Source organism: Drosophila pseudoobscura, chromosome X (assembly GCF_009870125.1).
Source record: "Drosophila pseudoobscura strain MV-25-SWS-2005 chromosome X, UCI_Dpse_MV25, whole genome shotgun sequence".
Classification (NCBI taxonomy): Eukaryota; Metazoa; Arthropoda; class Insecta; order Diptera; family Drosophilidae; genus Drosophila; species Drosophila pseudoobscura.
In genome coordinates this window covers 1,168,889-1,196,091 of record NC_046683.1, presented here as the reverse complement: position 1 = coordinate 1,196,091, position 27,203 = coordinate 1,168,889, and the positions used below count along the sequence as shown (strand labels likewise).

Sequence of the window (27,203 nt, the reverse complement as noted above, 5' to 3'; positions counted from 1 at the left end):
AAATTCTAAACCCACAGATAAATACATCAACAAATGGCGGAAATGCCCCTGGAAATTATCTCCCATTGAATGTTTCCGACGAATTTCCACTTTCTCTTTTTATTTATAAAAAAAAAATAATAATGGTAAAAACACACACAGACAAAGGAAATCATAAAATAAAAAAAAAGTCGCTCACAATGCTTAAAAAATATGTACAAAGGGTCCCGTCCCGTCCATGGGTACCCAGAGATGGGTCTACTTCCTCAATTTGCTGCAGTTGCCCAAGGCGTCGAGGATGTGGCCGTGGCCGCATTGCTGTTCGCCTTTGAGGATGTCCGGGTTTATGACCTCGACGTTGGCGAGGAAGCCGCGGTCTTTGCTCATCTCCTCGACGGAGTCCTTGGAGAGCTTCTCGCGGAAGCCGTCGAAGCGGTCCTTGATGTCGCTGCCCAGGACCTTGGCCTTCTCGCCCAGCTTTTGGGCGCCCTCCTTCAGCTCGGTGCCCAGATCCTTGGCCTTCTCGCCCAGCTTCTTGGCCCCCTCCTTGATGTGGCAACCGAAGTTCTTGAAGAAGTCCCGAACCTCGTGCTCGCTGCTGCCACTCCCGCCCGAAATCTCCGAGATCTTCTCATTCAGATCGCTCAAGCCGGGCACCTTGTCCTCGCAATCGAAGAGCCCCGCCCGGGTCGGAGTCGGGGCGGTAGCTCCCAGAAGGAGCAACACCAGCAGCAGGGATCCTTGCAGGTGATTCATTTTATAATTTGATTTGATTTGGATTTTTGGATTTGGGTTTTTTTATTTTGATTGCAGATTCCTTTGGCGTTTGGGCACCAGACTGAACCTCAGCGTTGACTCGACTCGTTCGCACTGACCTGGGGCTCCTCGATCGCCAGGCAATTTATTCAGTCGCCTCCGACTCCGACGAGCGGTTGCCTTTTGTTCGACATCGCGCGTCACTTGCTCGCATTTTCTCGATTCCATGCCCCGATCCATTCCCCGCCAGTAATTCAATTTGCGACAGAGGCAACAATCATAATGCCAGATCGTGCCCAATTGTGACTTGATTTAAGCATCAACAAAGGGGGAAAAGCACAAAGAACGAGCAAAGATACTTGTACGAGAGACCCTTGAAGCAAGAACCCCGAAAATACGCAGATACTTTCGACTTTTCCAGCGACTGGGCACACTGGGCTGTCAAGGGTCAAGGCTGTCCTGACAAAAAGATAGCCCCCCAACCCCAACGCCGAGCCCAGCTCCCTCGGGATCCTCCATCGCTAGCGCATGTTCAAGGCGTGTTTTCGACTATTCGTACGAGTAGCCGGAAGCACTGACTAATATGAGTATACGAGCACGATTACGAGTACTATATATAGTCCACAGACTGTAAGTACGAGATGCGTTCAATTGGTATGGTCTCTCATCTTGGCGGGAAATGAATTGACCCACAATGGCGGGGCACAGCGTCGATTATATAACAATTGGCCACAGCAAAAGGGGGAATCCATTGAAGAACGGCTAGAGTACGGGTATGCTTAGAATTTGATAGGCTGAATGCGAATTTGCATATGATACGACAGAAGCTCGCGACTTAGATACAGATGTTCAGATATGTATGTGCGATGGGAGGTCAAGAGGGAACAACTGATTCATCAGGCATATAAGAAAGAATAGATGTATGATGTATTCTATTCCTCACAACATCAAAACAAACAGCTACTGATGAATCAGAATTTTATAATGAGTAATTCATGCATTTTATTAGATATCCAGAGGTTTCAGAGCCAATTTTTTGATTCAGAATGGAATACAATCAAAATGAAGATATATATACATTAATTATAGGACCAATAGATAGATATCGAATCGATGGCATAAATTAACGGTTCATTTACCCATAGAAATCTCTTGCGTTGATGAAGGTAATCGATGTTTATCGATATATGACAGAAAGGAACGTTTGATACCGATACCGAAGTGCAACAAGAGTGAACGATTTATGTAGAAAATCTACCGATCGATCGCCCCTCGCTTAGGACAGACACCGACTTCCGTCATTGCTATTTTATTGAGCTCGTTCTCTCTGGCATTTCGCGCTTAATTATAAAATTTCGCTGGGTCTTAAAAGGCGCACGTCAAGGAAGATACTCGGGTATGGCGGGCGAATGACTTCCGTTTGGATTAGCGTGAATTCCAAACGCTGTCGTCATCCAAAGGCCCAATATTGCCATCGCCTGGATCAGTGTCGAAGTCGTCCTCCTCATCCGGTTCGTCTGTGGCGCCTTCGTCCGCATCCGCATCGGGGCCCGTGCCGTCATCGCCCTTTTCGTCTCCATCTATATAGTCGTCATCCTCTTCGGGAAGATGGTAGTCAGCCTCTGTGGTCGTCTGCTCCTCCACCACTTCCTCCACCTCCACCTCCTCGGGATCCGTCAGCTCGGGCAGTAGTGGCAAATCCGTGGTGGTTGTGGTGGTTGTGGTGGTGGCTGGTGTGGTGCTGCTCGTTGTGGTGGTGGCACGTGTGGTGCTTCTCGTTGTGGTGGTGGCACGTGTGGTGCTTCGTGGCGGTGGCTGTGTGCCAGCCGCTGCTGTCTTGCCTGGAAAAGGGTAACCGCCTTAGCCGAGAGTTCATTGCCCCGCTCCGCATTCCACTTACAATCATCTGCTGTGGGGTCAAAGTCGCAGCGGATCCGCCGATCCATGGAGTCACCGCTGATCGGTGTCGTGGAGGGGGGTGTTGGTTGGGGTGCTGGAATCGCGCCGAGGTCCTTGCCTGTTGAGGGGGCAACAAAATGTTTGGTATTCTGATTCTGATTCCCTAGAACACTCACATTCACTGCGATGGGGCTCGAAGTCGCAACGCATGCGCTTATCCATCTCCTCTTCGCCGATTGGGTGTGTCACCACCTTCTTGGGCCGCCGCACGAAGTACACGTTCCTCACCTCGACAATTTCCAGATCGGGGTCGTTGCGTGACACCCGTCGGCGCACGTATCGCCTGTGGGGCCCGTCCGGCAGTGGGACGGAGCGGGCCTGAAGCAGCTCCAGGCTGCCGCAGCAAATTATCACCAAGAGGATGATGGCCAGGGATCTATTCATGGCGTTGTCTTCCACTCAACTACTCAATTGCCCAAGTCGGAGGAGCTGTTCGAGCTGCGAAGAATCTGTGGCGGAAACTTATCAATCGCGATAACCCTTCGCTCCGACCTTGGCTTCGTCCGAGAGCAGCCGAGCAACTGTCAGGGAGAGGCCGCGGACGGCAGCGGGAGGCACCGAGAGGCGAGTGTGTGGCAAGTTTGTGGCATACTCCCGGGCTGTTGCCGTTAATTGCCGCTCACGCCTCATGACGATGCATCAATGTCGGCGGCTACATAAATTAGATTTCCTCGTGCCAGCCAACAAATTGGCCGCAAACATAATTGCCACGCCCCCTTTTCCCCCATCCGCATTGCAATGCCAAACACGTCATGCCACAGAGGTTGGAGCGGCACAGCACCCTACTGCATTTCGGACGAGTCCATGGGCTCGCGACCAGGCGAATTTAATTGAATTTGAATTTGAATTTGAATTTGCATTTGGGTGCATTTTCAGGCAGAGTTACATTCGATAGAAAATCGAGGCCTAAAATCTGTTTTGAACGGCCAATCAGCCAATCGGCCAATCAGCTATCGAGTGCATAATCCACGGATGACTATGGATACCGGACGGTCCCAAAAATGGTACACCATGGATGAACGGCGAGTGCCAGCATTCCCGCGCAACACCCTTTGGGTAATCGATAGCCATTCGATAGCTCAAGTGCCCGCCCAGCTGACTCATCCACAAGTGTCAAGACCTCAAGTCCCCCACCCCCATTCTGTTTGCCGCCCATCGATAAGCCCAAACGGGCCAATTTGTTTCTGATGAAAAATATGCGAAATGTCGTTTTCCCCATACATAAGTACATATGTTCGTTGCTGGCTTTTCTTTTTCTTTTTCCGTTTTCGTTGTCGTTTTTCCTTTGCATTTTGCTTTTTGGTTTTTGGTTTTCGGTTTTTCTTGTTATTTCTGCTTCTGTTTGTTTGTCATTTTTCAATGGCAGAATGTCGGCAATGGGAAGAGAGCGTCGAGCAAATTAGCCAACCGACCGACCAACCGACCGACGGATGCCACATATGTATGTTCAGGCATTTCCCAATAACATAACAGAAAATATCTGTGTGTGTTTTCCTCGGTTTGGGGGCTGTGTGTGTGTGTGTGTGTGTGGACAGGGAGATGGACATGAGCGGGGGGGAAAGCGAGGGATGTGCTTCAGAATAGATAAACAAAAAGGAAAATATTTCAACGGCCCCGCATGAACGGAGAAAATCACACAGCAATTTCTGTACGAAAATTCACTTCGTTTGTGAGAGCGTGAAATATGCAAAAATCAAGAAGGAATACAAATAACACTATGATACGAAACCACAAGATACCCATTGCACAGGCAATCTCTTGCTCGAGAGAAGGTTTACAGAGAGAAGATAGCAGCCCTGTCGACGTGTTGTCTGCTTGGGTGTGGCAACCATGAAATACGATTACCCATAAACCTTACAATTTTCTTCGTTTGGCTGTAAGAATTATCCAATTTCGATGGGGTTTACGAGGATTGGAAGATAATATGTAAGGAAGAACTAAGAACTATCTTGAGTACATCTTCTTGGACGATTACCCCCCACGCATATACCCCTCTGAGTACCGTGTATATTGAATATGATCAGCCAGGGGTGGGGTTGGGTGGTTGGGGAGCTATGGGTTGTGGGGAGGAGGAGGGAAAACTGTTTGGTTTCTTCGGGCCAGAGATGCGGCCAAGCCGAACAGTTGGCAACGAATCGTGTTAGCGGGCGGACAAAAGCGGAGCTGGCAGCAATCTCAGCTGATCGCAGGGCACACAGAAAAGAGCGAGACGGACGTCAGATATCCGCATAAGAAAGAGAGAGAGTGCGAGAGCGAGAGAGAGAGAGAGAGAGTCAACAGAATTCTCTGTTTTGGTTCGCGTTGTGCGGCAGCGAAAAGTGGCACAGTGGCACGCACTTAAATGTCACTTGGTGGAGGCCTGTGGGGCGTAAGGCAGGGCCAGTGGCAGTGGCAGGGGCAGGGGCAGAGCCAGGGGCGTCAACTGGGAACTGGGAATGGGAGCTGCGATCATCTAGATCAGGGAGCGATTCCACCTAAAAATAGATGGAGGGAGGAACATGAAAGAGAACGAAGCCAAGTGAGTGAATGCAAGGAAAAAGCCAAAAATAATTGAAAGCGTGGGCAGGAGGACAGTAAAATCCACATAAAAAGAACACACACACAGAACAAGCGAGAAAAGTACAGCTCAATATAAGAGGAAAACAAAATTCGAATTTGAAATTCTTTAAAAAACAAAAGCCAAAACTTAAAAACTCCAAAAAAGAAAAACAAAATCAAGTGCCAAAGTAGTGCCCCCCCAAAAAGACTGATCCACCCATCGAGTGTCCACTGTGAACACATAGTTGGGATAAACAATAAATTGGCCAGAGGCCAACCAAAAGAAGCAACGAAGAAACGAAGAAGCGAAGATCAGAGCCAGCGGAAGATCAAACAGTCAACAGACAGCCAACAGGTGGAAGGAAGACCCCTAAACGTATCCGAATCCCCCTCTCGAGAGAGTTCCAGTCCATGCCTTGGGATGTCCCAGTCCCAGTCCCCAGACGAGGAGCAGGAACAGGCAGAGGAGGCCGATGCCGATCCGCTGGCCAATCTGCTCAGCCTCCAGTTACGCAAGCCCCCGCACTGGAACTGGGAGCTGAGCACCTCCCGCAGTTGCAGCAACATCGCCCTGCCACGCATCCTGCTGTACGACCACACGGGCGCCCTTCTAGTCGACGCCCACAGCGGCAGCGAGCAGACCTATCGATCCACCGATCCGCCACAGGGACAGCGAGAGCCGCAGAGGATCCGCCGCAAGAGATCGGCCACCTCGAATCTGAGCGGCTGCTTGGCACGCGACCTCCATGGCCTGCATATCGCCGAGGCCACGCCGAGTCCGAGCAGGAGCAGGAGCCGGGAGCATTCTCACACGGGCAGCGGCAGTTGCATTGAGATCAACACCCACGAGCTGCCCAACTGGGAGCCCGGCAGTGGCAGTGGCTGGGGCAGCGGCAGCTCCCGTCGCTCCAGCTCGCTGCGGGGCGTCCGATTCCTGGAGTCCCCCAAGCCGCTCGTCGAGCAGGAGGAGGAGGTGGAGGTGGAGGTGGAGCTACCCGTGTATCCAACGCCGCCGTCCACATCCACGACCACCATGACCACCACCACGGCGAACTCGTCGTCGTCAGGGCCGCGAGAGAAGCGGCGCTACCGGCGCTCCCACAGCTCCATTTTGGAGCGGTTCAGCCTCTCGCGTGGGCGCCACTCATCGCCGGAGTACGCCCAGGAGCAGGACGTGGAGAGGGCGCCGCGCTACTATCTGCGGACCAGCAAGGCGGGCACCCTGGTCATCCGGGAGGAGAGCTTCAGCCGGATGCGACAGCGCCGCCGCAGGCCGCCAAAGCACTCGTCCAGCGAGAACATCCTCCAGGAGCGTTCGGAGAGTGCCCAGAGTGCCGTGCAGGTCACGACACGGAGGCGCCATCAGGAGGCGGCGGCAGCGGCTGCCATCTCCACCTCTGAGGAGGAGGAGCAGCGGGAGGAGAAGCCCCGTCACAGCCACGGGCGACAGTCGCGCGGCAGACGAACGCAGCGCAGCTGCATCAAGGATGTGGCCCAGGGTAAGTCGAAGAAAAGGATTCACCCCTGATCCGATACAGCTAATCCGGAACGGAACCTTCCTCTAATCAAACAGAGCTCATCACGGTCGATCCCGATAATTGTGTCTATCGTGCGGCGCCGGGCGCCACAGCACGCTAGAAAAAGGAAAGCACGGAAGAAGGTCGTCCACAAAAAAGAGATGGAAAATGTGAGAAGAAAGTCCACAATAAATGAAGTGAGAGAGAGGGAGAGAGAGAAGGAAAAAGAGAGAGTATGGAAAAAAGTAGAAAAAAAACTAGAGTTCCTCCTTGTGATGTAAGTCGATAAAGATGTACACTAGATGAATAAAAAATGCAATATATATAAAACAACATCAATAAGTTAATCAACACTGGTTCTAGAAAAGAATAGAATTCCATTCCATAAATTTGTAAGCATAAAGATGCACTTGATAATTCCTAGAATTATACAAAGGAATAACGAGTATTCCAAAACTAGTATCTCATAGCGAGTATCTCACAAAGATAGCCGAGATCAATTATCTTGCAACGAGTGTCCCACAACGAGTATAGTCTATAGGTCTATATGCTTGTCATTCAAAGTGCAGGAATGTATTTTGATCGCAGTTGTGGGGGGTAGAGTATTCAAAAGGTATCATCTTCAAATCTTTTACCCTCGCCGCCCAATGGCATGCCACAAATGAGTTGGATGATGATATTCTGTAGCAACCAGAGAGATACGTGATAGCCAGAGAGTGGGCAGTAGACCCTAATCAGAGCTGATAAGCTCTGGATCGGCGGGGCATGGCGCACGACACACGGCACATGGCACATGGCGCTCGGTCGCGAGTTGGGCGCTCAGTCCAATAGAGGCATTTGGAACGAGATGCGACTGCTACTGCTGCCGGCCGGGGTGCTCGTGCTCCTGCTGTTCCTGCTCCGACTGCCCTTGCCAGGGGACGGAGCGGGTCGGGTGATATACTTTAACCAGCTGAAAGAGAACCAGACCCTTCAGGCGGGCAAGAATGCGACGGACAGGCTCGGCAAGGGCATGCTCTTCGATGTGGGACGGGGCAACTGCCATCGAGGGTACATGCACGATCATCATGGCCGCTGTCGGAGGGTGAGTGTCTTCCTTGAGGGTACTGGACAGTAGATAGGTTGAATCGAATCGAATCTTTCGCTTGCAGATTGTCTAGGCCCATGCCCAAATCGGTGATGTCTACGCCTTATTTTTATTGTTTTTGTTTTGTGTAGAGATTAAAGTGAAAAGAAATGAAAACCCAATACAATCCGCTTTCATAAACAAAGATACAGATAAGACCCCAATAAACAGGGAGCCGCCCAAAAGTATGCCGGAACTTGTGTGGAGACTGTAGTGAACATTAAAATTACCCTAGGTTGAGCGATCCATAGAGGGGATCCACTCCACTAACTCCACTCCACTCCACGGACCTTGACCCCAGAAGCAGAGGCGGCGCCAGCTGCGTCACATCACGTGCAATTATGATGAAATTATGGCAGATACGGGACGTGAAAAAGTGCCCCAGATAGGAAGATACATTACGACCCACAAGATACAACTCGACAACAGATAATGGAATACCGTCCCGTCGTCTGACTCATCTGGCTATTAATGGGGCCCTACCATACCCCACCGAAACGGCAACGATGGGTTTTGCAGTCATATTTTCGGGAAATTTCAGGTACCTCCGATAAAGGCGGCAAAAGGCCGTTTGCCGTGTGCCGTATGCCGTATGCCGTAATAAATTGAACCGTGACGTTGAGGCCGTCATCGTTTTCCACCTGGGAGACAGCAGCGTGAGTGGGGAAGACCATCAGCCATCAGGCCATGCGACGAGCAACGTCTGCCCCCTAATCGCTGTCGATTGTGTGTGGAGTCGCGTGGTCGCGCCCCACCGAATTATACAGAATTTCGCATGGCTCACGAGCATTACCTGGCTAAAATGCCAAACGAAATTGGCCCCGCGAATCGCACCAATTGCCAGTATCTAGTAGCTTCAGTATCTAGTAGCTTCAGTATCTCCTCCTTCGGATCTTTAAGACAAAACGAGGTGGAACGTTGTGAGTTGCTGCGGACACCGCAACTCTACGGTTATACCCGATACTAAGTCAGTATGGCTCTCCTCCGGCAGACGCCGCTAATATTAAACGACACGACAAAGAGTGCGTGCGAGAGAGACAGAAAATCAGTCTGAGCGTGACGTCGGGCGCTGCGTAGCCACTGCAAATTGATTTGTTCCTTTTGGCTATAAAAGTGATCTGATCTGATCCAGATTCAGCAATCTGATAGATATGGTCATTATCTATGATTCTGATTTTTAGTTTTCTCGAATCTGCAATATTGTGGATGCAACAGATTTTCGTCCTTTGTGGGGGCGGATGGGGGTGGGACGAAATTCTGAGATATACGTTTTATAGTGACATCTTAAAGGAGTGTGTGTACCAAATTTGGTTACTCTAGCCTTAATAGTCTCTGAGATTTGTGGTTGCCTCAGATTTTCGTCCTTTGCGGGGGCGGAAGGGGGTGTGGCGAAATTTGGACAGGAAACGGTCAAGGTCCGATATCACAGGAGTGTGGATACCAAATTTGGTTGTTCTGGCTTTTATAGGTTCTGAGATCCTTGAACTCATATTTTGCAATTGGCAAAACCGACCATGAAACCTGTGTGTTAGAGTGAGACAGAGCGAGAAAGAGTGAAATTGTTTTCGTGATTCTGGCTGTAATAATGATACGATCTGGTTCAGATTTTGCACTCTAGAAGATATAGTCATCTTCTACGATTCTGCGTTTTTAGTTTTCTCGTATCGTCAAAATTGTGGATGCCACAGATTTTCGCCCTTTGTGGGGGCGGAAGTGGGCGGGGCAAAGTTTTGAAATATTTTTGGAGCAGTGACATATCACAGAAGTCTGGATCCAAAACATCGTTGCTCTAGCTCTTATAGTCTTTGAGCATTAGGCGCTGAAGGGGACGGACAGACGGACGGACGGACAGACGGACAGACGGACAGACGGACAGACAGACATGGCTCAATCGACTCGGCTATTGATGCTGATCAAGAATATATATACTTTATAGGGTCGGAAACGATTCCTTCTGGACGTTACACACATCCACTTTTACCACAAATCTAATATACCCCAATACTCATTTTGAGTATCGGGTATAAATAGCGAACCAATTAACCCATTCACTTACTCAGTTTTAAAAATAACAATCTATGACGTTCAAATCTTCGGGGTTTTATTCTATGAAACTTTGAATTGTGATTTATTTTGTTTGGACATTTTTTCTTCATGAATTATGAATTAATCTTATTAATTTGTAATATTATATTTTATTTTTTACAAATCTTGAGTTACTTTTTCATTCTCCAAATCTTCTTTATTTTAATAATGCATTTCAATGTTTGTAGTATTTTTATATTATTCATTTGATGGCTTCAAGAGTTCCCAGAAAGCAAGAAAAAATCCCCCCAGATATTAACCCATAAAAATCCTCTGCTTTGAGTGGGTTAAGGCGACCTAGTCGCGTCTCGGGCCACGTCCTATGCAAATGCATTAGCCGGGGGGGCTGACTAGTTGACGGGCTGACAGGCTAACGATAGTGTGATATTATCACCTCCCGCGCACGGTCTGATATAGCAGTCGGCAACTAGTCTTAGACTTATCTGTATCTGTATCTTCGGGGGGAATTGGTGTGGGTGTGGGTGTGGGTGTGGGTCTGGTGAAACACTCAATTACACAGATTGCAAATGACAGGGAGGACGGAGCACAGTTCGGCCAGATAAGATTCGCCCAAAAGTGCTTACAGGGTGTCCGGGCGAGTGAGGCTCCCACAAGGTATGGCAGTGGTGGGTGGCTGGGTTTTGGGGTTTGAAGGAGCACCCTGTTGGGGTTTTATCAATTCGATGAAAACGAAAAAGACAAGCGAACCGCACTTAAGAAGTGCTACCTCCGAATCATATATAATCAGTTAACTGCCGGCATTTGAGCACGCCAGTTAGAGGATTGCTACGGTTGGCTCAAATCAATTCATTTTTGTCTCGTTTTCGTTCTTGTTCTCGTCATTCGGATTCGCATTCGGATTCGGATTCGCTATCTCTCGGAGATTCCCCCAGAACGAGGTCGATATGTCGCTGCAACGCTGCAACGTCCATCAGCTGCTCCTGTATTCGGTCTGCCTGCTCGCGGTGATCGTGTTTTGTGCCCCGGCGGGTAGCGAGTCGCGTCGCGTGATCTTCTTGGCCCCCAATGGCATCCATCGCGGACAGATCTTGGCCACGCATGGCATGGAGAAGCCCTGCCCGCAGTGTCACATGCACGATCATCGCGGCAATTGTCGTCGCATCATTTCGTACAATGCAGGTGAATATTACGTATACGAAGCCGTCGAGTGCGTCATTGCCTCGCCATTGCCGGTCATGGAATCGACGCGAAGATGTCAACCCGTCAACCTGTCGAGCGCCAACCGCTTTAAGATTACTACTCGAAAAAGTGCTTTCGTATCTATTATTTCTGTCTCTGTCTTGCAGATGGTGTGCGCTGCTGAGGAGGGAAAGAGCCAGTGAAAGCGCCCAAAATGAAACAAAACCCAACCAAGACCAAAATCAAAATCAAATCCATCGAAACGAATCTCCAACTCTCTCAAAACAACAGCATTATTCGTGCTCTATTTATTTATGTTATTTATCTGCCTCGCACTCGCTCTAGAATTCGCCCTATTTTACAACCAAAATACACATACTTACTACAACATATATAATAATAAATACAAATATCTATACTTGAATAAAACCCAGTGTGTGTGTCTTATTTTTTTTTTGGTTTTAATTTCATTTTTGTGAATTGTGGATTGGAATTCGGCTGCGGCTGCTGCTGCGGCTGCGGCTGCCACTCGTCGTCTCGTCGTGGCACTGCAATTGCTGCCAGTTAATTACAGATAAATTCACACAAAACATCGATGCATCGCAAACGCAATTCTGGAAATATCAAACCCGCCCCCTCCCATTGTTGTGCATTCCATGGACGATTGTGGACACAAGTGTGATGCATAAATTTGCATATCATTCACCATTCTCTTGGATGACATCGGAATTCGATGGCAGTTTCATGAACTCTCCATCGCTTTAGAGCCCCGTCCCTCTATCTTATCAATTAAAAACCCATTACGCATGGGCTTTCCAGGCCTCGGCTTTCGGCACTGGCATGTTCTGGGGCTGGTCTAAAGGTGTCAATGATATCAGCTTCTTAAGTGGAATCGGAAATATTTGATTTTCCAATTATAATGCCGACTTGACTTAAACGCTTTCCGCATATAATGGCTGCGTGCCGTTTTATCTGGGAATTCCTTCTCCTTCGCGAGTCCAGTGTCCCCAAATGGCGGATGGGGAGATTCGAAACGATGAGAAGGATGAGATAAAGGGTGAGACTATCGAAAGAGCATTCAAGCATTCGAAATTTGTAGGACTTACTCCGAGCAAATTCAGAATCTTGTTTTACGAAGTCAAAGAAAATCGTCTCCGCCTTTTCTTAAATTACTTCTTGTGATTCCGAAAAATGTTGGAATATATTTTAACTGAATTTAGTCCGAACTTACTCCATTTGGCAGAACTTTTTTCCCAATTTAAAAAAAATAAACTCAAAACTTAGATCAAAATTAGCTCCGAAATGTTCGAAAATCTACTCGGAACTCGGAAGTTCAGCAAATTTTACTCAGAATCTAAAAAAAATAACTCTAAACTTAATTGAAATTTACTCCGAAATGTATCAAAGTCTACTCCGAATTTTAATCAAATGAACTCCGCTTTTGGACCACATTTACTAATAAATTCACTTAAATTTACACAGAATTTGAAAAAAATAAACTTTTCTTTGTAATAATAATGGTCTCTTTCGGAGTAAAGGGGGATCTACTCGAGAAACATATCTCAGGCATTTGTCTAAGATCGTAAACCGAATTTACGCGGAAGGTTGTCGAAATCGAATCCGAATCTACGAGAAGCTACGATCTAATCAGTGTGTGAGTGTGGTGTAACTGCCGGCGGACTAGCGACAGGCCCGGCCCGCTCTATCGATCACTTGAACGTGCCAAAAAAAAGTCAGGCCAAAACCCTACCCTCCGACAAGCCGACGACTAGATCCGCATGAAACTTTGGACCCCGACGCATTATTGGACATGCTACGTCAGAGGTAGGGGCAGGGCTGGGACTGGGACTGGGACTGCGGCTGGGGCTGAACATGTAATCGAATGGGGTGTGGGGGGGGTGGACTGACTGCTAGTGACTGTTTCATCAGCGTGCAGGTGATTCGGCTTCGAATCGGATTCATCAAACGACCTTATCGGCATGTCACACACTCGGAGACAATTAGTGAATGAAAAACTCTCATTTCACAAGCGTGCAAAATGCTATCCAGAGGTACATACTATACATGCTCGTACATCAGAGCGTCGTGTTGTAGAGGACCGCGACAACTGGTCGACATTCTACATTCAACTTTCTACATTCATTCAACAACTGAATGGCATGGCATAACTTCAGGCTGAGGAATGGGGTATGGCATCGGGGAATCGTTTTCATTTTCTTCAGACCGGATGGGAGGCGTCACTGATAAGAGGGGCGGAGACACCGCAGTGATCCACCGAATGACGAAGTCCTAACAGCCCCAGCCAACTTCTGCCGAACAGCGACACATGGCAGCGGAATGTGCGTCGAGCGACTTCGTCATCGTGCGAGAGATGGGTAAGGGACGAAAATAGCCACCAGGGGCACCACTTGGCAGTCTACAGAGACAGAGACGGAGACGGAGCGACCGAGAGACCGAGAGCCCAGTCCAAAGACCCGAAGCCCAGACCGTAGACAATGTTTTTATATATGTATGTATGTAACAATGGGCCGACATACTCGCACAATAGATATTTGTATATTCCAATGGGGAATAAACGGTTTGGAGCCGCACTGCCAGCAGGGGCTATCTTATCGGTGGGCTGTGGAATGCCTTTAGGGGGGCTTATCTTATCGATTTGTGTGCGGCGGTCGCCGTCTTGGGCTATCGACACTGAATATCGACAGGCGCAACATCGGGAAACGCGCCCAGTCATAAAAGCGGTGCGCTAGCGAAACAATCTCCAAGCCAGCAACCGCGCGTGCCTTCAAAAAATCCCACAAAAAAAACACAGAAGTACGAGCAAACTTCGAATAAAGCCTATTGGAAAGTTCAATCAAAGTCAAATCTCGCCGAGAAATGAAGCTGCAACGTCTCTTGCTCACAGCTGTGCTGATCCTCTGCCTCATCCTGGCGCAGCACGACCGGACCACGGAGGCCCGCCGCCTGATCTTCTTCAATCCGCACAGCCGCACCCTCCACAGCCAGCTGCTCGTCTCGCGGAAACTTCCGCGGCCTTGTCCCGCCGGCAAGATGCGGGACCATCGGGACCGCTGTCGTCGAGCACTGATCTTTGGCCGCAGCACCTGAGAGGGAGGACCCCAACGCCAACCACAAAATCTCCTTGTCTATTATTATTAATTTAAAATATTTTTTTTTGAGTTATTTGTAAGCTAATTTATTGCCCCCGCTCTTAGAAGTAGTTGCATAGGTTTATTCCGGTATTTATTACGTTATTTATTTGTAGCTGGTTACGAAATAGTCGCTAAATATACATACATACGTACGTACTACGTACATTCAACGCACAATAAACTAAAATCGAGGTAAAGATACGACACGATACGAGTACATTGTGTGGAAATTTTAGAGCCTCCATTAAATGGAATCATCATCATCAATCGCTAAAAGATAGCTTAATTTGTACTGCATGTTAAATGAAATTAAAAACCAAACCACAACTAAGGAATCATCTTTGAATCAGAAGCATGAAAGCTCAATGAGAGGACTTTCCTTGACTGTAGTTCGCTTTCGTATACATATACATAAGTATACTCGTAGGCAAAGTGATAATGCCTTAGAGTCTTAGAAGAATTTAGAGGAATGAAATCCAAATCTTATTTTGTGGTAATTTAATATTAATTTCATTTTGGTGTACATTCTACACAACTCATGGAGCTTGCCACCGATCAAGATCTCATGGCGAACTCAGAGGCATCCCGCTCTCCCTCTGCTTGTTGGGTAAGTCCCGCACGTCTCTGCGTGGTGTGTGCTGTCCCAGTGCCCAGTCCCATAGTGAACATTGGGTGAGCCATCAATATACTTTTGCGTGTCATGAGCAAAGAAATTTAATCTACGGTTAGATTGCGATCCGAGCCGGCCCGGCCCGATATGGGGAGGACGACACACAACATGTTTGACAAATTGCCCCGGGCGGAAATCAGTGACGTGAGCGATGACACCATGACGTCGCACGGAATTTAGCAGATAGACAACAACACAACGAAAAAACATAAGAAAATATACGAGTATAGCCTGAGGGAATCCCCAGGAAGAACTAAATGCGATTCGCTCGAATGGTCTGCTCGATCCAGTCCATGTGGCTGCTGATCCTCGTGTAGACGCCGGAGAACTCCGTCTGGCCGCACTCCTCGCGCCCGAACGAGACGACTCCCGCGAGATAGACGAAGCGATCCCGCTGCGGTGTGCTGGCCTCGACGGTGAGCGGTCCGCCGGAGTCGCCGTTGCAGGAGTCAACGCCAATGCCGCCGCTGGCACACAGCTGGCTCTCGTTCAGCACTTGGCCGTCCTTGCTGAAGGCCGCCTGGCACTCGTCGAGGGGCTGCACAATGAGCATGGCCTTCCGTTTGAAGTTGCTCGATTCGCTGTTTTCCGTGCGTCCCCAGCCGGAGACGTCGACGGCGGAGCCCACCAGCTGGTTGGCCAGTGGCCCGCGTCCCGGCGGCAAGCAGACGGGCTCCACGTGCTGCATCTGCAACCAATTGACGGGCCTGGCCAGGCGCAGCAGGGCGATGTCGTTGGTCAGATTCTTGACGGAGAACTGCTCGTGCGGCAGGATGCGATCGATGCTCACCCGGATATGGGGGGGCGCGCACTCCCGCCTGCCGTTCAAGATCGTTATGCAGTCAGGATCGGTGGCCTTGTTCCATTCGCCCAGCCGGGCGCCCGTCAGCCGCCGGCCGGGGCCCATGAAGAACACGTGAGTGCAGTGGGCGGCCGTCACCAGCCAGCGCTGGGCAATGAATGCAGCCCCGCATACATAGCTCTTATTGCCGCCCTCCTCGGAGTACTCCAGCAGTGTCGTCCAGGGGAACTCGAGGATGCCCGCAACGGAGCCGCCGAACACTCGGGAAGCGAAGGCCGTGCCGCAGTATGGATACTGGGGCAACTGATCCGGGCTGGTGGGTGGTCGCGGCGGCAATGTATTCGGTGGGGGGCCTGCCTTCAGTCTCAGCGAGGGTCGCTCCGTGGTTGTGGTGCTTCCGCTGTTGTTGTTGCTGTTGTTCTTGTTGTTGATGCGTATCCCCAGAGCGGGTATGATGTTGCTCTCTCGCGGACAGCATACCTGAATGTAGGAGGACGTCATACATGTGTATATCTATACCATCGTGGTATCCATCATCGTGGTATAACCATATAACTTACCAAATCGGGTCTCTGCCGGGAGTAGCATTGTCGCTTGCTGGAGGCATCCAGCTTGTCCACATCGTAGAAGTCACAGTTGCCGGGATCAACGCATGTGCCACGGCCATAGTCCGCCGTGTGGCAGTTCCCAAAGTGAGTCATTGTCCCTGGACAATGGAGGTGCAAGCAAAGTTTAGTAGAGTAGGATCATCCGTAGAGGCCCAGCCAATCACTTACTTTCCCAACGCTGGGCGAAAGCCTGCAGTGCCAGCAGGAGGAGCACCAGCAGCATCCCAGTTCCTTGGAGACGCAGCATTTTCGATTTTCGTTGGGATTTTACTGTTCTACTGTTTGTTCTGGCGATGTTGTTCTGTTGCTGTTTCTACTAGCTGCCGCCTCGGATGCTGATGATCGACTAGTGGCTATCATATCGCGATGCGATTTGCTCGGCTGAGCGGTGCGACGGCCTCGTGCTGTGACCCCCAGCCCGCTGGCCGGTGGCCGCCTGAAGCTTGGCATTTCCACAGATCGCCCCTTGCCGCATTGATCAGCCGATTAGCACGATCGATACTCATTGATTTCAGCTGTGGGCCAGGGAAAACCCGTTCCAGATTGGCTTCCCACGGCGACTTCCAGTTCCAGCACCAGGTCTCGCTTCCAGCTGCCTGCTGCCTTCCATTGCTCGTACAATAATTATTCAGCTACGTATTCATTCTACATTCAATACACACATAAGTACTCGCACATAGATACGTATATATTCCCGTACATGCTTATATGTATGTTTGTATGAACAGCAGATTGCTGTTAATTTCGTTGCAGTTTTCTGTTATCAGGCCATAAAGTTTGCGAATAACATTCGTCTCTAGTCTACTCTACTCTAGTCACTTATGACTGATTTCATAGATATACATACATATGCATTGATAATTATTCCCAGACATATTGCCGTTGGCCCAACGCCACAACCAGTTCTACGGCTATACGGTTCTCCAGTTCTGGCATTTCCAAAACCACCCATTTGAAAAACCCCGACGAAGCAGATGCAAAACCCAGCCCCACATCGCCCAACGCTTATCGATGTCATAATTATTATAAAGCAAGTAATTATGCATGTATTTGTCGGGAATTTGTAGAATAAAGGCAAGCAGTAGTCTGTAATGGAAAGAGAGAGAGACTACAGTTATAAAGTACTTGGTGACGAAGAAAACTGCTCAAGATGAATTCAGTAATAATTTGACGCCTTTAGCACATCTGCTCTCTTTCGAGGACCATCCGCTAGTCGTATGCATGAATCTATCTCTTTCTAGCGCTTAATCTTCTGAGCGCCGAGAGAGAGTGGATGGTCCTCAGCAATGGTATGATATTGCTGGTGCTGAAAAACAGCGATAGATGGAATTGCAGAGGAAGAGAGAGAGCAACAGCAATGCGAGGAGTGACGCTCGTTCGTAGGCTTATCTGGTTACCCTCCGCCACTGCAATAGGAATAGTGTGTGCGACAAAGAGAGAGAAAGAGGATGGGTAGACACTGCAATTTCATTTGTTCCTTCTGCCTATAATAATAATCCGATCTAATCCAGATTCTTCCTTAACGATTGAAATGAAGTTTCGGCCCGAACGCGAATTAGAAGATACATTTGTATGTGTATCTATAGAGGACATAGGTGCATAGGTCGCAGGTGCTGGTGCAGTCACAGGGCGAAAGCAAAAAGGGCACACGGAAAACGAGTTTCAAGTTTTCTCAGAGAAGGAAAAGCTGCTCTCCATTTGGAAGCGAAGGTTTTCTTGTTGTTGCAAGACATCGTCATTTTGCATAAATGCAAAATATTTAAGGCTAGGAAAATCCACCTGCTGCCACAGTCGGTGTCCGGGGAAAGTCGAATCTTTGTTACCCCTTGAATGATTGCAAGCGTATTCCAAGTAACAGTTCAGCTACTATTTAATGACGTAATTTCATGGAAAGAATCTATCAAATTCCGCATACATATGTATGTAGTATATTCGCCATTTCATTGAATTCTTCTGCCTGATTTGAGTGCCAGGACACACAAGTCGAATCTGGGACGATGGCTGGACCCCGGCCATTCTTGGCTGTTTCCTGTTGACTGTTGCGCCATGTCTTTCCTTTCCTTTTATGACTATTTTTTCAGAGCACACAAAAGTTTGTCCAGAGCTTTGACTTTCAGGAGGTTGCTGGTAGGTTGTTGGGTCGGGAGGCTGAGTTCTTCCCTAGGAAGGAAGCCAGCCAAAACTTCCTTGAGGCAGAGCAGAAGTACGAGTATCTGTTGCAGTGTCACCGACTGGAAACGGCCAACGGGTTGACCGGCGGAAGGAGGGCTGGCTGGCGGACGGGTAGACCGATAATGAATAATGTTGCTGGCGATAATGTTGCCGCCTCCGTCAGCAACATGAAACCATTGAGCATCCTCGAGATGGTGGCGTGACTCACGAGATCCGAGGCGTACTGTCTGTGGAAGGAGCACAAGTGTGATATATGATAACCTCCATTTTGAGCAGCCTGATCTCCGGACGGATCACCGTGAACATCGAGCAATTTCTGGGGGAATCACGCACCCAGCCCTAGCCACAAGCCCTTGTGCTGCCGGGTGGCAGGGGCACAAAGTTCAAGAGAATACTGATAAAATTTCAGCAGAATAATTTCTGCTACAATGACTGTCACTTGCCCCAGCGCTTCCCGTTTCGCCCCACCTTCCCCTTGGCATTCCCTTTCCCCCGTACACCCATAGAACCCAGTGGACTTTGGACTTTCTGAATTGATTCATGGCCGGGCCGGGTAGCTGTAGCGTGCTTATGAATAACCATTCAGAAATGTCCCCCTCACTGCGGCTGCAAAGTTTCTTCATTTTTTGTTTTTTTTTTTAATTGAAAATTCAAGTCGTCATCGTTCGGTCAGGGGAAGGGCACGGCCGGGCCGGGCCGGGAAGGGGAAAGCCATTGAGGGAAACACTTTTATCGCCACATAAACGAAAGTCGAACAATCGGAGGGAAATGCAAACAAAAAACGAATGAAAAGCTGTCTTCAAATACCCTTGCGGATCGATCATGTAAGAAATCCCATTGGCAAAGCTTAGATCTGGAATCGACGGACTTGTCTGTGAATATTGGTAGAACCCATTGCAGGGGTATAGGGCTCAGGTCGCACAAAAATGCGAATAAATAAAAGTTTCCAATTCACTTCAAGTCAACGTGCAATATTTATGCTCGACTGCGCGCCGGCGAATGGAATGGAATGGAATGGAAGGGCATTCCCGGGGATAAGCACCCGAAATTCTGGCTTGAGAGGATACATCCGTCTTGGTGCGGGGTAGGGAGGAATCGGTGGCAGCATAAAGAGCGCGAACAAAGGCGGAGTAAAACGGTGAATGTTTATCGCACGCTAATCACAAATCGCAAGTCGCAAATCGGAAATACGATTATTTTTTGCACAGAGCACACAAGCACACACTCAGAGGCTGTCGCTGCAGAGGGCGGCGGGGCAGGCACTACCACACGTGAGTACCAGGCAGGTTGAGGAGCATCTGATGCGGTCAGCGGCTTAGTCTAAGGGGGGCGGCCCCAGAGTTGAAGGAAATTGCCCTGCCGAAGGCCAAGGTGCCAGTCAACGAGGTGGCAAACGAAACGGACGAATTATACTCACTATCGGTACTCAGGACTACGTCACCAAATGCCGATACATTCTGGCAATTGGCTGCTGAACCCCTGAAAATGAAATTTTCCTGTATTCCCTAGGAAACTAAAAGTATCTGCCTATCCTGCATGTCGAACATATAATTCTATGCTCCCTTACGATAGTTGATAGTAAAATGAAAGAAAGCAGGGAGAAGCCAAGGCCTTACCATTTTTATAATATGCCTTGCCTTGCACACAGCAATAGATGACGTCGCCCTAACAAATCAATTGGTTAGAGGGAGATGACTACAGTTAGGCATGGATATATGTGAGTTTTTAGTGAGTTTGTGTTAGTTGACAGCTGGCAAAATTCATAATCGGGACATCAGGTTATTTTTTTCTCAGTCCAGTTGGCATTTGAGAGAAATTTGCGAAGCTTTTTGGTCCAGAAAATAAGGTACTTATATAATTGAAATTTGCAAACAGTTCTGATATTTATTATATAAATTTAGTTAGTTAGCAAATGAAATAATAGAATCCCTTACAATGGACAAATCTGATGACATGAAAAAAGCAGCAGCTGCAACTAAAGAATCTGTCGGAAAGGTAGATGACGTCGGCGGAATGGAAAAATCTACTGGAATTCCAGAGTCTGGTGTCAAAGTGGATGCTTTTATATTGGATTATGTACAGCTATACACCGTATTGCCGGGCATTCCCCGCTGGGTCACCTGGAACCGCGATGCTCTGCCGATGGCGTACTGGGATCTTCATAAATACGTGGGCCGTTCAGTGGAGGCTTACATATCATACGACACCATTCTACGCGGCCATCTGGTGTCATTGAACGCCAATCTTGACCTTGTGTTGTGCAATTGCTATGAGGATTACTACTACTATGAGTCTCAATATTACGTGGGCGTCGTGCACCTCGAGGGCAAGCACCTTAAATTCATTCGAGAGATCGACCAATGATGTGCCTGATGATATCAATATGAAACTAATAAAAGAGAATAACCTTTAGACCGTACTTTCTTATTTTTGGCCCGGCTTTGCAGCGTTTCTTTTTCGTCTTCTCATTCTATGTGCTTTGTTCGTATTCTTCTGCTTTTTCGCACACACACACACAGAGCAAAACAAGCGTGTCTCGTGGTGTTGCAGCCCTGGACTAGAGCGAGATAACCATAGTGTCTCTCTGCATGAGCGTAAGAGTATTGGTGGAACGACGAGACAGTCCAAAGGCAGCGACGCATCACGGCGATTAGAGGAAGATGACACAATGTTGTTCCACATATCGTAGAACAAACGATGTATTTGCTATAAGCCAAAAATACCACCCATACCCATACCTTTTGCATACTGTTTATAAGTCTGCGGAAAATGTGGGAGCTACGCCTCTGTCAACCGTTTAAACACGAGGGCACACAAACATTTCAATTGTCAACAATGTGCTCAAATGTGAATGCATCAGCAGCCACTGAAACCACCCACCCCCGCTCCACTTTCCCCGCTGGGATGGATGGGAAGGTGGGGCACGGTTAAGACTCTCTTCATGCGAGCATTTTATGTGTGCTTTGTGCATAAAACGCGAATCCCGAAATTGATTTCGCTTCGATTTAAATAGACATGACTCCCCGCTGATTCTATGGGTGGGTGGGTCTCTTATGGGTCTTCCCACGCGACGACGCGACGTCAAGAGCCGCGCACACGAGGCGCACACAGGCGGGCGGGCAATCCTCCATCCATTCGACAATTGTATGGCAAGTAAATGTAAAAGTAAAAGTGTGCATGAAACGACAGGCAGGCAGTCAGGCATTCAGGCAGCAAGGGCCGAATAAATAAGCCAAATAAACAGGCAGAGACTGGGGTTAAGGCTAAGAGGTGTCTAAGAAGGCGGAACGGCGAATGTCTCACGGAGCTCATTTAACGGCGAGGCCCCCAGGCGATATTTATGTGCTCCGTCGTCAAGTTCTTTATTCTGTTTTTCACCTTCCACCTTCACCCCCGTCTCCACCAATATGCGCTGTTCCACTGCCTCTGCGCGTGTGTAAAATAATGAGTCATAAAATTAAATTTCATTCCCAACGCGATCAGGGCTTAAGTTCGATTTGGCTTTAACAGCAAGTCCCCAGAGAAAGTCTTGGGGAGAAAGATCTCTCGACCCACCACCATCCACTCCCTGTTCGATTTGATTCCAAATGCAGCCCTATGCCCCGTGCCAGGCCCAAAAGCACATTGATTATAGAAGGGAGCAGGGGCAGGAGCAGGCAAATAAACACATCAACCTATTGACACGCACCCAGCACCCCCAAGAATCCCCTACTCCTTTCGAGGTGCGGGTCCTTATTCGGTTTCGGTCCTTCCCCCTTCCCCGTTCCCCGTTCCCCGTTCCGTCTCCGCCTCTGCCTTTGTCTTTACTCATATTTCGAGGTGTGACAAAATGAATATGTTAACTGCTCCAGCAAACGCATAACAACCCCACAGAGCCAGCCCCCCGTCACCAGTCACCCATCCCCATTCCCATTCCCGTCCCCATCCAACCGTCTCGTCTCGTCTCTGCTCTGCTCCTTTGTGCGTGTTGACATTGGGGTGTTGTGGGGATGAGGTGTTTAGTAGGCCTTAAACTTTTGGCGTTTTTAATGAGCCGCCACACAAAACGCGAAACACAAAACACGGAGCGAGCACAACAACAGCGGCAGAAGGAAAAGAAAAATTTCGCCTGCCAAAGAAATGCTCAAAGCGACATTTGACATGCAACTTGGGGGAAGGTGCAAACCCGTGAAACGAGAGCTAGAGATGAACGTTCCTGGGGAGTCGCAACCACGAACTCAAAAGGAGATGCCACAAATGGTGTCGTCCGTAACGTATAAGAGCTCCTAAGATTAAAGGAATAAGAAAGGGTTTTAAGAGATTGAGTAGTAGCAAAGACTCTATAATACCAACACGCTGCTTGAGGGTTGCAGTTCTATTCCAGGCTATCCTTCATCTCTGACCGCAAACCGCTGCCTGCCTATCGAGAGTCGAGAGCCTTCTTAGTCGCAGGATTGCAGAGAGAACTGCATACATTGCTTGGGCATGATTAAGGTGTTGCATAGTCGTTGATATGACAAATTACATGTTTAAATCAATTATTTTCATATAGATGACACATCTGTTGGCTTAAATACTTAAATCTCGGTGTAGTAGCAGTTTCGTCTACACGAATGTGCCTCTCTCGCTCTCTGGCAATCACGACGTGTCGTGATCACGGTGCCATCATTACTCGTTTGGGAGGCACTCCATCGTCGTGCAACATTTTGAGGCCTTTCTTCTGCCATTGACAGTGTCAATTTACATATGACTGAAGGAGGAGTTTCCTTACACACACACACACACTAGAACATCTCCTGGCAAAGGTCATAATCAAATTTTATGGCAAACACTTGAACCCCCGAACGGGGGGGGGGGGGGAGTATGGATCGTGGCATGGATTGAAGTGAGACAAGGATTCCAAGTGACTTTGCGGCATCGAAATCGAAGCCATCGATTGCCAATTGCATAAAAGCCAATTTGCCATTTTGCTGCAAAATAGCTGCAAGTGGCAATTTATTAACACATTCAACACAAGGACAAGGACTCTGCTCCTGCATCCACGTGCAGCACGCAGCACGCACGCACCCGTACATGAGGGATTGATTTTTGCAACAGTTGCAAGATGGAAACGAGGTTCGATCGAAACAATTTCATTTGGCATCTGAGAGAGACCGAACCACAGGAATACCCATATCCATACCCATGCCGTAGCAAAGCAGTGAGAGACAGCCGGTGGGCAGGTGGCATGGAGCATGGAGCATGGTGCATGGAGCATGCGGCTTCTGGCAGGTGCCAGGTGGCAAGTACCCCGTCTACGATTATTATAAACGCTCGCCTGCCGAGCACAAAATGAGCTATGCAACTCAGACGTGCTACTCAGGGAATAGAGCGGTTCTGGTTCCCGGTTCCTGGTTCTGGTCTTTGGGAACCTGCTCTAACTCCACTCCACTCCACTCCCCACCCCGTCCCAGGCACAGAGAGCGGGGGCAGCACCAGGGGCATGGACAGAGACAGCGACAGCGACAGCGACTGAGACCTGGGCCATCGCCATCGGCATCGCCATCGTCTATATGAAATAAGCAAAACTAATATTTCAGCACCATAAATCATAAAAAGAAATAGAAATTGCTGCAGCCAGAGACTCCTCTTTTGCTCCTCCTGGTGGCTCCTGAATGGTGGCAGAGTTTGGGTCGTGGGGGTCAGGGGTCAGTGGTGGCAAGCATGTGAATATTTCGCAAAAGTTGGGAAGGTCGCTGCACTGCTAAGACCCCACTTTGTGAGGTGAAAGAGGTGTCCGTAGTGCACAGTGGGACAGATGACGATAAAGCTTGGCGAAAAAATGGGCAAAGGGATTCAAGGATCCAAAGGATCAACCCAATTCCAGCCATGGCTTGCCCACTGTATTGTGCAGAAAGCGATATTCGTTTCCTTACTCTGGCTCTAGAGTCTTGCCCCACGGCGTGGCAGGCGTGTGGGTGGTGCTCGGGTCACCTGTTCATTGTCATAAGTGCAGTTTACATTCAATCTAAACACTCACCGCCTGCCCCCTTGGCTGTGGGGTGTCGGTGTCGGTTCAGGAGCCAGGAACCAGCGAGAGACAGAGAGAGAGAGAGAGAGATCCCCAATCGATTTCTATCTGGCAGCGCATAAATCGTTTTGCCACATGCCCCTTAGGTTGCCTTTAACCCTGGGCGCTTCAACTGTATCGAAACGACTGCATCGAACATGTGCATAAATCGTAGGACCATCTATAAATGCATAGAGGGGCAAGCAGCAGCAAATGGGCAAGGCTATGGGAAATTGTATTTGCGGTACAGAGCTGGGAAAACTATACAAAACAACAGACAATCGAATAGAATGATATTGAATAAAAATCGAATACCTAAACGGCTCAAATGAATAATACGAGTGCCTACCATACCTGACCTTACCGCATCCATCCGGTAGCATGTCCGATGCTATGTCCTTGAGCATTTCAGATGTGGGGGGAATGTCCCTATCCCTTTCACAGCATTTAGGCCAGCTTACGCCCCTGATTAGCAGGGAACGTGACCGATACGACATGCATAAGTATAAATTCCCAGCCCCCAAAGGCAATGACTTCTGACCGGGTACCAGGGACCCCGCCTTCTACTCCTCTAACACGGCCTTATTTACTGCTACCAGAGCCCCGACCCCCGACCCCCAGCCCCCATGCAGGCATGCAGTCGTAACCCCAAATCGAAATCGAGAGCAGAAGGCGAGTCCGAATGTCCGAGCATCCGCGAGTATCCGTGAGTACGAGTTTGAGTCCCAGTTCACGTGGCAGCAGCAGCGGTATTCCAGATTTGCATATTTTGATGATACATGGCTCTCTCGCTTCGATGATGGCTGATGCTACAGCGCAGAGCACGCAGTACGGAGTACGCCGTGCGGAGTACGGAGTATAGAGTATGGGGTCATGGGCCATGGGGCACCATCTGAATTTATGCAAAAATCGTAACCCCAAAAAACGCGCGAAAATTCAAAACGCGTGGTTTTTGGTCGGCATATTTTAATTTCCTCTTTTGTTTTGGGGTGTGCTGTCTGCCGGCCCTGTCCCTGCGCCAGAGGTCCTTGCATCCTGCTGCACCTACAGCTGCTGGCCGTTAACATCCGGCTTCCGAAGCCACCTTCCAGAGTCCGACCAGAGAGAGTCCCTGTTCGATTCGTTTCGTTTCGTTTTCGGGGCTTGGGGCCTTGTCGCACGCTTGTCCGGCCGATCGGTTTGTTGATTCGTTTCCCAGTTTGCAGTTTTCATATTTCCAATTTGCTGGCCACGCTTCTGACAGCCGACAGGGGAGCTGCATCGAGGCAGGCCCTGCCACATGCGGGTACATGCGTTTTGTGGCACACGAGCGAAGGTCCCCTTAAATAAACCAGTTTCGGAATGTGGCCCACACGCCCAGTCTGGGAAGATCTGCCTGGATCTCTTGTGCAAGTGTGATCCCAGTGATAGAGGGTATCCATGGGTGTGACTTTTCCCCCGTCATCCGTTTTCCGCTTTCCGTTTGCTTTTCCTGTGTGTTCGATTTGATTCTGTGGCGCTTTTTAGTATCGAAATTGAAAATGCAGTCGGCCGGCCACGTTTCGTTTGTGTTTGTTTGTTTTTCGGGGGTTTTTCTTCAGGTTTGCTGGAGAGGGGGTTTGGGGGCTGGTTTCCTTTTTTGGTTTTGCATGTGTAATCCGATTGCGGCGGAGGAGAAGTGAAACGTCTGCGAACGTCATCATCAGGCGGTGCTCTGGTTCTGGCCCTGGCTCTGGCTCTGGCTCTGGCTCTGGCCCTGGCTGCTGCCTCTTTGTGTTTGCCCATGAAATTGAAAACGGCAGCAGTCGCGGCCACAAATTAGAAGAAACCGGAACGGAATTGAGCAGAACGGAACATAACAGAACAGACGCCCAGTCCGAATCGAAAACGGAAACAGAAACAAAAACAGAATAGAACAGACCAAAAAAAAAATTCAATAGCCAAGGGGAATGGCCATTGAACCCAGCCAAAAAGAATCCGCCAAATCTATTAAAGCCAAGACTCAGAGAGCCGCATCGGCTCAGGCTCTTAAGGAGACACAGTGGCTGGGGGCTGGCTGTCGTTTGTTTAACAAATTTGTTGCTGTTGTCGCCCGCCTATTAACACTGCCTCCTGCCTCCTGCCTCTTGCCTGCTGCCTGCTGCCGTGTATCCTGTGTCCTGCAGGGTGGAGGGGAAGCTCCGAACCAGAGCCAGGATATCCGGCATTTATTTCGTTGCTCCTGCTTTCTCGTTGGTTGTTTTTTTATGCCTCGATAAGATGCGTCCATGGACCCCATCCCGAACATATGCCATGCCCGAACGGCGCACGGCACAGGGCACAGGGCACACAGCACAAATTCAAATGGGAAATGAAAGAGATTTTTATCGGGGGAGAACAGCAACAACAATGGCAACGACACATAAACTTGGCCAACACGAAAATCCATTTTATCATCTTATTATTATATTTATTTATTCCCTCCGCGCTCTCCGCGCTCTAGCGCCCTTCGTGATCTCTCCTCTCCAGCGGCAAACTATTAAATAAAATGTTGTTTGGGTTTGATTACATTCCGATGTGGAACAGGTGGATATCCAATGGATCGTTAAGCTGAAGCCGAAAGCCGAAGGCCGTAAGTGACCATAGCAATTAGCAATCAAATTCACATACGATTCGGAGGGCAGATCCTTGATTAAATTTGCCATCTAATCTA

General features: G+C 48.9%; 7 protein-coding genes across 9 annotated transcripts; 4 read left to right on the top strand and 3 right to left on the bottom strand.

The window, feature by feature from the left end:
* Nucleotides 1-65: 65 nt before the first annotated feature.
* Nucleotides 66-866, bottom strand: LOC4814306 (uncharacterized). Its single transcript, XM_001354367.4, has one exon. It carries the CDS (start codon nucleotides 733-735, stop codon nucleotides 238-240), a length of 498 nt encoding a protein of 165 aa, XP_001354403.1. The 5' UTR covers nucleotides 736-866; the 3' UTR covers nucleotides 66-237.
* An 889-nt stretch (nucleotides 867-1,755) lies between these two features.
* On the bottom strand, nucleotides 1,756-3,117 carry LOC6901068 (eukaryotic translation initiation factor 4 gamma). Its single transcript, XM_002134511.3, has 3 exons — nucleotides 2,811-3,117; nucleotides 2,636-2,752; nucleotides 1,756-2,576 (listed from the first exon to the last, which is right to left on the bottom strand). The coding sequence occupies exons 1-3, from the start codon at nucleotides 3,076-3,078 to the stop codon at nucleotides 2,161-2,163; spliced, it is 801 nt and encodes a 266-aa protein (XP_002134547.2). The 5' UTR covers nucleotides 3,079-3,117; the 3' UTR covers nucleotides 1,756-2,160.
* A 1,697-nt stretch (nucleotides 3,118-4,814) lies between these two features.
* LOC4814292 (uncharacterized) lies at nucleotides 4,815-7,082 on the top strand. Its single transcript, XM_033383859.1, has 3 exons — nucleotides 4,815-6,380; nucleotides 6,420-6,731; nucleotides 6,806-7,082. The coding sequence occupies exons 1-3, from the start codon at nucleotides 5,654-5,656 to the stop codon at nucleotides 6,868-6,870; spliced, it is 1,104 nt and encodes a 367-aa protein (XP_033239750.1). The 5' UTR covers nucleotides 4,815-5,653; the 3' UTR covers nucleotides 6,871-7,082.
* A 445-nt stretch (nucleotides 7,083-7,527) lies between these two features.
* LOC6901066 (uncharacterized) lies at nucleotides 7,528-11,509 on the top strand. Of its 2 annotated transcripts, XM_002134509.3 has the most exons (3): nucleotides 7,528-7,833; nucleotides 10,854-11,100; nucleotides 11,268-11,509. In XM_002134509.3, exons 1-3 carry the CDS (start codon nucleotides 7,543-7,545, stop codon nucleotides 11,282-11,284), a joined length of 555 nt encoding a protein of 184 aa, XP_002134545.3. In that variant the 5' UTR covers nucleotides 7,528-7,542; the 3' UTR covers nucleotides 11,285-11,509. The 2 variants fall into 2 exon arrangements, with proteins under 2 accessions (XP_002134545.3, XP_033239146.1); XM_033383255.1 differs by lacking the exons at nucleotides 10,854-11,100; nucleotides 11,268-11,509 and adding an exon at nucleotides 7,901-8,069.
* A 2,286-nt stretch (nucleotides 11,510-13,795) lies between these two features.
* Nucleotides 13,796-14,456, top strand: LOC117184663 (uncharacterized). The gene has a single exon (XM_033383256.1). The coding sequence runs from the start codon at nucleotides 13,978-13,980 to the stop codon at nucleotides 14,206-14,208; it is 231 nt and encodes a 76-aa protein (XP_033239147.1). The 5' UTR covers nucleotides 13,796-13,977; the 3' UTR covers nucleotides 14,209-14,456.
* A 482-nt stretch (nucleotides 14,457-14,938) lies between these two features.
* Nucleotides 14,939-16,664, bottom strand: Ser7 (serine protease Ser7). Its single transcript, XM_001354363.4, has 3 exons — nucleotides 16,501-16,664; nucleotides 16,285-16,430; nucleotides 14,939-16,204 (listed from the first exon to the last, which is right to left on the bottom strand). Exons 1-3 carry the CDS (start codon nucleotides 16,577-16,579, stop codon nucleotides 15,176-15,178), a joined length of 1,254 nt encoding a protein of 417 aa, XP_001354399.3. The 5' UTR covers nucleotides 16,580-16,664; the 3' UTR covers nucleotides 14,939-15,175.
* Nucleotides 16,665-20,231: 3,567 nt separating this feature from the next.
* Nucleotides 20,232-20,923, top strand: LOC6901065 (uncharacterized). 2 transcript variants are annotated; one of them, XM_015186755.2, is made up of 2 exons: nucleotides 20,232-20,350; nucleotides 20,406-20,923. In XM_015186755.2, the coding sequence occupies exon 2, from the start codon at nucleotides 20,440-20,442 to the stop codon at nucleotides 20,866-20,868; it is 429 nt and encodes a 142-aa protein (XP_015042241.2). In that variant the 5' UTR covers nucleotides 20,232-20,350; nucleotides 20,406-20,439; the 3' UTR covers nucleotides 20,869-20,923. The 2 variants fall into 2 exon arrangements, with proteins under 2 accessions (XP_015042241.2, XP_002134544.2); XM_002134508.3 differs by having other exon boundaries at nucleotides 20,245-20,350; nucleotides 20,410-20,923.
* The last annotated feature ends 6,280 nt before the right edge of the window (nucleotides 20,924-27,203 follow it).